Consider the following 11,512-nt stretch of genomic DNA (forward strand, 5'->3'; position numbering starts at 1 on the left):
CATTTATCATAAAACTATCTACACCATATATATTTATTACCGTGACTTCTTGCTATTTTTCTTGTGTCCCCTTAATTTTGCTTTTTACTAAGATTTTGGTCCCCTTTTTGATCTTTAGAAAAATTAAAGTGTGGGATCTTGTAGCTGCCTTGGACCCTCGTGCGCCTGCAGGAACTCTTTGTCTACGGACCCTTGTGGTAAGAGCCTTATTGTTTAGAGGGGTTTGAGGAGCAGGAAGGGGAAGAAATTAACATTGATGTGCTGTGGAATACAGATCTGGATTTGATAGTTAGAACCTCACAAAGTCTACTACTAAGTGGAAAGGCAACCAGTACTTGACAATAAAATATGTTTATATAGCTGCCTTTCATCCAAAAGTGCTTTAGAGACTGTATATGGAGAAGAATGTGGCAGCTGTTCAACAGCTGCACAGCAACTCTACACAACAGTTTAGTACAGGAAGTGAATAAGAATTCTGTATCCACTAGAAACAGTAGGGGGTACTTGGGGAGAGAGAACATAATGACTCAAATTGGAACCTGTCCAGAATCTGAGGACCTGCACACCTGTGCCTGCAAGAAGTGCCACGGGAGCCTGCATGAACCCCCTGCTCCGCCCCTGAGTTCGCTTCCTAAGGAATGCTGCCTCCAGCAATTCGAATCCTGTCTCTTTTATTCTGTTATACCCCGTGGCCCAAACATCTTGACATTTGGGGAAAGACATGACTTAGAAGGAAGAATGTCATCTCGAAAGCAACAAGTTCTTTATCATGGTGTTAGCCAAAGGCCCAGATCAGAAAATGGCCCAAAGGTTTGAAAGCTGCTTCCATGACAGAAAGGTAGGTGGGGTATCATGGAGGACAGAATCTTCTGCACAACTCAGGAAAAGATGAGAGCAAGGATTTGAAGCCCATCCTGAATCCTGCCTCTCAGCACTTTAGGCAGCCTCTGCTCTGGAGAAGAGAGTGGTACTTTTGTCTTCCTTGTTGAATGTAAAGCTCATTCTTTTAGCTCTAGACCTGTTTTACCTGCATGTTTCACACACGGTTTTTTTAAATGTATATGTTCACCCATTTGATTTTTGAACTATAATTTACATACAGGAAAATTTGTTCCTTTTTTTCGTAATATATTTTGCATAGAAATTTGCAGTTTTGTAAACCCCACACTCAAGATATAGAACAGTTTCATCACCTTAAAAATGATACTCCTTCAATATTAATCCCTTCTCCTCAACCCCTAGCTACTATCCCTGTAGTTTTGCTGTCTTATAAGTGTCATATAAAATTATATTAATGTAGCTTTTGAAAAAACTTCTATTTATATTTAATCTTGTCTGTGCTGGGTCTTCATTGCTGCGTGGGCTTTTTCTCTAGTTGCAGCGAGTGGGGCTGCTCTCCAGTTGCGGTGCTCAGGCTTCTCATTGCTGTGGATTCTCTTGTTGTGGAGCATGGACTCTAGGCAGGTGGGCTTCGGTAGTTGCCATGTGCAGGCTCAGTAGTTGCGGATCACAGGCCCTAGAGCACAGACTCAGTGGTTGCAGCACACAGGCTTAGTAACTCCACCACAGGTAGGATCTCCTAGACCAGGGATCAAACCCATGTCTCCTACATTGGCAGGCGGATTCTTTCCTGCTGAGCTACCAGGGAAGCCCATATTTATGTAGCTTTTTGCATTTTTCTTTTTTTTTTTTCCACTTCTTTTGAGATTGATTCACATTGTTGCATGTGCTAATACTTTGTTCCTTTTTTTGCTGAGTGGTATTCCCTTGTGTAGATGAACCAGTTTCTTTCTTCATTTACCAGTTTAAGGACATTTTTGGAATGTTTTCAGTCTTTGTGGTACTGAAAACATCCCAATATAGGCTTTTGTGTGTACATTTTTTTCTTTCATTTCTCTTGGGTAAATACGTAGAAGTATGATTTCTGAATATACATTGAAATTTAAAAGGAACTACCAAGCTATTTCCCAAAGTAGCACTTGGGGAGTTTGCAAATGTAAACCATTTCACATTTCCACTAACAATGTGTGAATGTCCTATTTTTCCACATCCCTGACAGGACTTGGTTTTGTCCGTTTTTAAAAACATTACAGCTACTTGGGCGGGTATGTAGTTTTAATTTGAATTTCTGTGATAGCTAATGGTATAGAACATCTTTTCCTGTGCTTATCTTCTTTTGAAGTGTCTTCAAATCTCATCCTCATTTATTTATTGTCTAAGTTTTTTTAATAGATTAATTGTGATGTAATTGACATACAATAACATGGACATATTTAAAGTAAAATGCAACTTAATAAATTTTGACATATATACAAAACAGCGACATCATGCCAACCAAAGAGTGACTAAACTCATGCCCACAATTACGTAGTAATCCCTCCTTCCCTTAACAACACTGAATCTTCTTCTAAATAAAGACCACTTATTTAGGCCTTTTTAAATTTCTCAGCAATGTTTTATAGCTTTCAATGTAAAGGTTTTATATGTCTTTTGTCATATTTATCCATAAGTATTTCTTATTTTTAATGCTATTATAAATTAAGATTTTTCATTTCTGGATTGTTCATTGCAAGATATATAGATACACTTCTTTTCCAATCTGCATTTTTTTGTTTTGTTGTACTGACCATCAGTACAGTGCTCAAAACAGTTGGTAAGAATGGATATCCTTATCTTTAGGAAAAAGTATTTGGTCTTTTACCATTTTATATAGATACATGTTAGCTAGGATTAGGAGATTCTTTTCAGTTCCTAGAATAGAGAGCTTTTATTAGGAGTGGATAGGGTTTAGTTAAATGCTCTTATCTGCATCTGTCAAGTTGGTCAGTGTGGTTTTCACCTTTATTCTGTTAATTGTTATGTTTTTGAATACATTGAGTTTTGAGTATTAAACTGTATCACTACAGATCCCATAGACATTAAAAAGATTATAATAAAGGAATGCTATGAACAATTCTGTGCCTTCCAAACTGATAACCCAAATGAAATGGACCAATCCCTTGAAAGATACAATATTCCACAACTTAGGAAGAAATAAACATTCTGAATAGACCTAACCTTATTAAAGAAATAGAATAAATAATTAATAACTGTCCAAAACAGGAAGCACCAAGCCCATATGGGCTCACTGATGAATTCTACCAAATGTTTAAGGAAGAAATTATACCAATGCTCTATCCTTTCCTCCAGAAGATAAAAGCAGTGTGAATATTTCCTACCTAATTATGTGAGGCTGGCATTACACTAATCCTGAAACCAAACAAAGATAAGAAAACTACAGATATGTCTACCAATATGTCTTATGAACACAGATGATCATGTATCTAATGAGCTCATTTACATCTTGTAAAGAATGTAAAATAGTGCAGCCTCAATGGAAAACAATATGTGTATGTATGCTTAGTGGCTCAGTTGTGTCCGACTCTTTGTGACCCCATGGACTATATAGCTCACCAGGCTCCTCTGTCCATGGGCTTCTCCGGGCAGGAATACTGGAGTGGGTAGCCATTCCCTTCTCCAGGGGATCTTCCCAACCCAGGGATCGAACCTGGGTCTCTTGCATTGCAGGCAGATTCTTTACTATCTGAGCCACCAGGGAAGACCAGTTCCTGTGTGTGTGTGTGTATGTGTGTGTGTATATATATATATATATATAGAGAGAGAATAGAATAGAATAGAATATTATCCAGCCTTGAAAGAAAGAAAATGCTGTCACACGCTACAACATAGATGAAACTTGACATTATTCTAAGTGAAACAGGTTTATACCTGCTTTTTAGAACCAGTTGTTAGATTTTCATGAATTCTGCAAGCTGGTTGAACTCAGATGGATAGCTTGAAATTGGCTAGGATAGAAATTTTTAAACTGTAAAATGTGGAAATGCTTTTACAAATTGGGGATAGTTAATTGATAAATACATACCAGCACAGTACTGCTTATTGCTCATCAGCCCTTGGCCTATGATTGTAATAGAATCCTAGAGATACAGAGAAGAGGATAAAGCCTGAGAGCTACTGAGGAATGTTCTCATTGAGGCTAAGTCTAGGAGAGTTAGCAATGAGAAACTCGTGTACTGTTTGACATGTGTCAGCTCTGGGGAATATTACTTTGACTGTATATGAAATCAACTACCCATTATTTGGCTTTTATATCCTGCCTTTAATCCAGATTAAGATTTTTATCTGTATTCTTGAAATGGTCAAGAAGACTATCAGCTTTAGCCTTTCCATAGAGTCCTTTTGACATGTTGCTGAATTTGTGTTCTTTTGATTTTGAATAGTTCAAAAGTTCTGTTTCTGCTTCTTTAGGAGCATTCTGGAAGAGTTTTCCGACTCCAGTTTGATGAATTCCAGATTGTCAGCAGTTCACATGATGACACAATCCTCATCTGGGACTTCCTAAATGATCCAGCTGCCCAAGCTGAACCCCCCCGCTCCCCTTCTCGAACATACACCTATATCTCCAGATAAATACTCATACACTGACCTCAGACTCACCCAGGTATGAAAAAGAATTGTGTACATAGCACTGAGGGTAAGCGATGGAACACTGGCGGTAAGGTACTGTGAGTTCATGGAGCCTTCTCATGCCCTTTATAACTCCAAGTCCCATAATACAGAAACTGACACCACGAGACAGGGCTGGGCTGCACCCTGGATGCTGCCCTTGATGGAGGTAACCAGCCTCAGTCCTTAGATAATTCTTGAGCTAGGTCTCGATGATCCTTGTGTAGTAGAACTAATATTCCTGCCTCAGTCACCTAGTCGGATTGTTAAGGAAATGAGATTTAAATCAGTTTCAAAACTAAGAGTATTGACCCCAAAGCCTGTGGCTTTGTAATTCCCAGATCAAACTAGTACCTACAATGGAGACCCTTTAACCCAAGTAGATAATCTGATGTTGGAAGGAAAAAAATCTCTTGGCAAAATAGCACACAAGGCTGGCCTCTCATAGCTCTTGTCAGTATCATTTGATTATAAAAGGTAGCTTTTCTCTATCCCCCTTATCTGCATTCCCTGCCCCCTCCAACTGTTTTTTGACCTTGGAAGTAGCTCTGGAGTTGGTGAGAACTCTGATACCCTCCCACTCAAATCTCCATCCTGTCTCTAGGGCAGAAGAAGATCCTAATATTCATCTTAACCTATATCCCTGGGATACTCAGATCATACCTGATGGTCCTGAACCGATCAGATATAGGTCATCACTGGTTTGGGAAAACTGTACTAGCTACTGGGAAATATTGCCATTATTGTGATTTCTCATTTCCTATACTTGCCTCTGTTCTTGTGGCAGGAGCACACATTCAGTACACTTTTCTGCATATCTTTCTGCAGTGGTTCTTCTGAATGGGGTGTTTTAAGCCTTGTTGGGCAAGCTTCAGCACTCACTTCTGTCACAGAGGATGTGCTGCTTCCTCAGCCAAGGCGCAGAGACAGGCTTGGTGAGAATCCTAGCTATGTGCCCTTGGGCAAACAACTTCCCCAAGCCTTAGTTTCCTTGAGAATTGTAATACCTACCACGCAGAGCTGTTGTGAGAATCAAATGTTATGCATAGAAATCTTAGTGCTTAGCACAGTGCCTAGCACATAACAGACCCTCAATAAAAAAAAGTAACCATTAATTAGTATCAATATTGAAATTGTCATATAGGTATCCCCTCCTTTTGCCAAATTGTTGTCGTCCTCAGATTTCAATGGCATTTTGGCTCTCTGATTGTTTACATTTCCTTCTTTGTCTCACTCCTGAAACTTAGACATCCACTAAGAGTCTGTCTCAGGCTTTTCTTCCTTATCTGAGTTCCTTTCTTTGGCTTCCTTATCTCTCCCCAAAGCTTCAGCTCTCATCTCCAATTTGTATGTGTAGTCCCAACCTCTGCCTTAATCTCTAGGCCACATTTCCAATCACTGCCTACACACCTGTCCTTGACGGTACCGGGGGCTCTTCTGGAGCACACATCTAACACTCAGGCTCTCCCCTCATCTGCACTACCAGTGCCCTCCAGCCAAGCAGCCAGAGAGCCTCCCCCTACTCCCTCACTTTTTTTCAGTGGCATACTGCATTCATGGCCACTAAGGCCAGAAACTCAGAGCTGTCCTCACCTGCTCTACCATTATAAGAATCAGGTGAAAGCTCAGTGCTACACCCACCATAGTCATTGTTAATCTCTAGACATCAGAGTCATTCTGCATGAGCACTTAGAGTCCTGAGCATGTCAGTGAGCCCTGCTGAGTCCCCAGACAGGCCATGTAGCCTTTGACAGAAACTCCTGTGTGGCATGGACAGAGAGCAGGTATTAGGAAGGACCTCTGAGCCTTTCTCCCAATTGACAGCTAGTTTAATATTCTTTTCCTCTTAGAGAAAGGGAGAAATACAGGAAAAGGGATTAATGACTCTGTGCTCTGTTTTCACACAGGACTCATTAAAGTTGCGGTATTTAACATATCTGCCAATACCAGGATGAGCAACAACAGTAACAATCAAACCACCACCCACTTTCCCCGGACTAGCCGAGGAGCGGGGCTTTAAGACTCCTATTGGGACACAGTTGGTCTGCAGTCGACCCGGGATGGTCTACTCAGCACAGCTGACTGCTTCCGTGCTGCTATCAGAAGATGTCTTTTATCTTTTGTGAATGATTGGAACTTTTAAACCTCACCTCCCCTCCTCCTTTCCCCTCCGCACCTGTTTTTTCCTCATTTGGTTCCAGACAAAGATGACTTATAAATATATTTAGTGTTTTGCCAGAATCTCTCTTGCTTTGCTGTTAAGCAGAAGAACTAGTTTCCTTGTGTAGCCTACTGGGAGAGAGCCACTTCTAGGGGACAGGAAACGCAGCTTCAAGCCAGACGGCACCCAGTGTCTCCCTGTAAACTGCAGGCATGCCCAGCACCCAGCAGGACCTGCCCCAGCCCCACTGTGCTTAGGAGGAGGCAACTGTCTGTTTAGCCTCTGGGGCAAGAAAGAAAGAAAACAAGAATATATGCCCTGGAAGATCTGGGCCTCTTTCCTTCCATCTCTTTCTCTGTTTCTGTCCCTCTTGCCCCCTGCTGCCCCACTCGCCTTCAACATGTTTCTCTGTTCCACCTGAGAAGAAAAAGTATGAAGAAAGTATCCTCAGTTATCATGAGGCAAATGAGGAAATGCAATACTTAGAAGAGTTAAAATGCTCTTCAGTCAAAATTTCAAACCTAGGCTTTGGCCACAAGTGACCCTTTGTGGCAGCAATGGATTCTCAAACATGGGACTCATCATATTTGCAACTCTTCTCTCTTCCCCTTGTTACACAGCCCACCCCTACCCCCAGAAGGGAGGCAGCAGAAATTTCCTGGGCTCCATCAATGGCCACATCTTTTCTGCACTCAGCAGTCTCCTGGATTCCATGTAGAGTGTGGAAAGGAGTTGCTGATTGCATTTCCTCTCATTAACAATTAGATGTGTAATAAAAAGCATTGTACTTCATCTTAAATCACTGCTAAGGCTCAGCCTACAGAAATAACTGAAATGGCCGGAGCCAGTTGCTCGGTACTTTCTGCATAATGGTTCGCGTCTCTGATTTCTTCATCAGGGCCTGCGAGTACCCAAAGCACCTGTCTCTTTGCCAAGACCATGATCAGACTAGCTTACCAGGTGGTCAGGACTAAAAGGTGATGTCTTTTTCACTTAGGCCAGTAAATATCGTCCCTCAAAAACCAAGCTAATTATCTCAGCCTTGCACTGCAGAACTTTCCTTCTGCTTTTCCAAACCTGGTATATATAAAAGGCAAAGCTGCCAGAGAGAGAGAATCAGGGTGAAGTTTGGCATACAGGGTTTATTAATGGTGCAGAAACTGCCTTCTCTTTACTTTTCTTCCTCCTCCTGGCCTTATTTTACTCTCCACTCTCCCCAGCCAATAAAATTTCTCTGGCGGTTGGTGAGCAACATAAACAAATGAACTTCAGCAAGGGTCAAGGCTGACGGGTAGGAGCTTCAGGTGAGGGCATGTGTGCCCCCAACCCGGGAGCACAGAGAGTACTATCCATGCGTGCCCCACTTGTTTCCAGGTCAGGAGTGGGCCTGCACCAGCCATCTCATGGGACACAGACACACCCATCAATAGCCGCAAGGCCCAGGGCAGTCTCAAGGGTCCCTTGGAAGCTGAGTTGACAGGCCCATTGTTTCCATTACTAATCAATGCAGTTGAGTAAAAGAAAAGCCTCTTTTAACCAGCTGGTGTAAAATTTCAGTGGGAGCCTGTAACATGTGACCTCAAAGCCAGGCCACTTTAGTTCAGCAAGGGAGGTGGGGAGAGAGAAAGCCATCCTTACTCTTCCCTCTGCTTTGCCAGAAGGAATCCTCTTTCCAAAACGTGCCCAGACTGAATGTTTTTGCGTAGTGAGAGGCAGACTGTGCATATGCATTTTTCCTTTCCTGCTTTATGAGTGCTTTTAAGCTTTTAGTAACAGGTTATAGAGAGAAAATATTTTCCAATGTAATATGTCATTGCCAGGGAAATATTTTCTGAGTATAATACCCTTACCAACTACCCACATGCTAGAGAAATGTCTTCTATTTAGCCACTATCAGGGTTCCTTGTCTATTGTCTTGACTTAATGGATTTTGATTGGTTAAGGATTTTCTATAGATGAGGCAGAGGGTTGACCACCCTGAAAAACACCCAGGTCAGGCACTAAAGAGGCAATGGATTTTGAACTGTTTCAAAATATTGTCCAGTAGCCATAACTTTACCAGCCCTTCTCTTATATGCTGCTATTCAGAAGTGGAACTGCGGAATAGTCCTTGGTGCCCGGGGTTTTGCTCGCCCCTAGAGGTTCAGTGTAAGCTATGTTGTTTCTAAGACCATTTGGGGAGCTTGTCCAGTACATCATAAATGAGATCAAGAGTGGACCCTGCAGTCTGGAGCCCATCAGCTCCATCAAGGATATTCTGCAAGTTGTCCTCTGCTGCTTTTGGAAATGGGAATGGAGTTAAGTGGTCTGAAAAACTGGAGTCAGTCACATTTCTCAGCTCTGGGGGTCATTTACCAGTTCATTGTAGAAGAAATAATCAGGTAAGTAGAAGTTCATTTCCAGAGAAGGTAAATCCCACTTACCATCTCTGCATGATTTCAGTGGGAATTGATTATCACTAATCCCCAACTGGGCTAGAATAAATGTAAAGTTTGACCTTTTTAAAAAGAAAAGAGAAACAAAGAAAGTCTTCACACCTCCAAAGAAATGGTAGAAAAGGAAGTGAAGGTGTCTCTGGGCTCTTCCCCATTGTAGATTAGTCTCTTCTCACTAAAATTCCAGTGTGGGCCTGCCAGAAACATTTCATAAAGATAGAGGAATCGTGTTCAAAAGCAGGTGAGGAGCATGTGCATGCCCCTGCACCCAGTTGCTCTATGGGCACTTGTGAGTTCTCTGTTCACACCGGGGCTTCTTGGACAAAACCAGCATGCCTTGCTACGTGTGTGTATTTCCACTGCTGAGAACATCCTTTTACTTCCCTATGTGCAGTTTGAAAGTGGACATGAATTGTGAATGGGAGGCCTTTTACACTTGTCTCTTGGCAAAATTCTTTCCAACGACTCTTTACCAGAAATTTCAGAGACAGACTCTCTGGAATTCTACTGACAAGTAATAAAGTCTGGCTCTTATAACTTGTTTTGGGGAAGGATCCTGGGACCCCTAAATCATTCTGTTTTCTGCTTGAGTAAGAAAAATCCTTTTTATTTTTCTTTTGTAAAACCAAAAGTTGAAGAGAAGAAAATATGCACTCTTTGCCATTTCCTGGTACCCACTGGTCTGAACAGCTGTGGTTACTTAGCACTTGGTTATATGTGGAAATTCAGGGCTTTGGGTGGAGTGGTCGGGGAGATAGAATATTAATAACTAGGGCAACGTTTTCTTCCCTAGAATTATACACTTTGGTACTGTTGACCTTCTTGGCATCTTACATGGTAACACCTTCCTGCCTAGAATAGTGCAGGCCAGAGAGGCTAGGCTGCAAACTTGGTTCTGGAGGAATCCAAGGTACTTCAGGTATAAAAGGGGATGTTTAGATGCCCACCACCTGTCTGATGATCAGGTTTGCCATATGACTTTAATCCACATTTCTGATCTCCTCCTCCATTTCTCTGAGTTCAACAGACTTCCCACGATCTGGAGAACATGAAAAGGTGCCCTTGCTTTTCTTTGCCTTCCTCTCTTCCCTTCTAGAATAACCCTCACTTCTATCAAATGTATCCAAACCTGCAGGCTGAGTTCATCTCCCCAGACTTCATCCACACAGCTGATCACTGACAGACCACAAGCCCTTTCCATTATCCACAGACTCCACATAATCTGTGCCAAAAAGACAGCCGTCTCTTAGTAGAATAAAGCTGAGTTTTGCTTCTTGTTATTTTTACCTGTAGTTCATTTGTGACTTCAGAATCCTTGAAATTGAGGAGAGAAACCAAAAAAGTGTGATTATGGCTACCTGATTTCAGGTGGAACTTAATGCATTGATATCCAGAAACCTCTTCTGTTGGAAATTGAGTACCTATGATCTAAAGTTTCCTGGAGGTGGATGACATCTGCCAGCATCTCTCCAGCCCACCCTTAGCTTCCGATTGGTTCTGTGGTTGTGTGTTCAAAGGTCAGTGCAGTAAACAGCATTATAAAGCATCACCTCCCCTCTGTCCCTTTCCCTTTCTTGAACGTTGATGGGGGGAAAAAAAATACAAGGTTAACTCTCTGGGTACCAAGGACACTAACACTTTCCCAAATCAGTGATCACTCAAGCCCAATGCAGACTGTTCTGAGGGATGTTCACTTGACTCCAGCTGTGGGGCAGGCCTGGCAACAAGTGGGAGCCTCCCTGAGAGCTTTTGCTCAGCCTTTGTTCTCTAGACTCTTCAGTACGTACTGCTTTGACTTTTGTGATTATGTCATGGTGATGTGTAGTCAATGTACCGATATGTTCACAACCTAGAATCATGATAATATAGTGTGTTTTTTTTTAACTGTTCAGAAAAAAAGGTAACTTAATTACAAATATAAGATTAAAGTGAATTATCTGGGTGTCTTGTCTCTTTACCCCAACATCAAGAGGACAATGACTTTTTCAATATAGAAATTGAGGGAGTAAACAGAGACCTTTTAAAGAAAATCTGATATGAAAAAACAACATTGAGAGGAGTCAGGGCCAAATGGTATGAGTAAATGTGGGGACCCAGGCGTACAATTAAGTGTTCCACGTTGAATTAAATTAAAGCCAAAGTGATGTCTAATTTGGGAACTGGTCACCATAGTCTTGCCCTACCAACCTGAGCCCAGAACTTAAGTTTTCTTCTGCCTCCTTATCAGGTGAAAAGACTTGGGTTTCCCCTGCATCCCATTTGATCAATTTTGAGATGGTAGAGCTCACATTTGGGACCAATTTCCAGAGAGATTCCAACAAGCTATAAAAATGAAGGGAGGAAACTCACCCTTCTTCCCTGCTTGAATCAAACCTAGGGGAGTGGGTACCAGGTTGCAACTAGACCCCTC

At 41.8% G+C, this 11,512-nt stretch overlaps 1 protein-coding gene across 11 annotated transcripts in view; it reads left to right on the forward strand.

Annotated features, from left to right (window-relative positions):
- The window catches only part of BTRC (beta-transducin repeat containing E3 ubiquitin protein ligase), a 173,621-nt gene extending 162,586 nt beyond the window's left edge, over positions 1-11,035 (forward strand). For all 11 annotated transcript variants that reach the window (XM_006053158.3, XM_006053160.3, XM_006053162.3 and 8 more), the window contains 3 exons: positions 119-197; positions 4,309-4,501; positions 6,414-11,035. In XM_006053158.3, coding sequence (XP_006053220.1) covers positions 119-197; positions 4,309-4,470 — 241 coding nt within the window. In that variant the 3' untranslated portion in view covers positions 4,471-4,501; positions 6,414-11,035. The remainder of the gene's footprint in view (positions 1-118; positions 198-4,308; positions 4,502-6,413) is intronic.
- Positions 11,036-11,512: the final 477 nt, after the last annotated feature.

This window comes from Bubalus bubalis, chromosome 23 (assembly GCF_019923935.1).
Source record: "Bubalus bubalis isolate 160015118507 breed Murrah chromosome 23, NDDB_SH_1, whole genome shotgun sequence".
NCBI classification, from domain to species: Eukaryota; Metazoa; Chordata; class Mammalia; order Artiodactyla; family Bovidae; genus Bubalus; species Bubalus bubalis.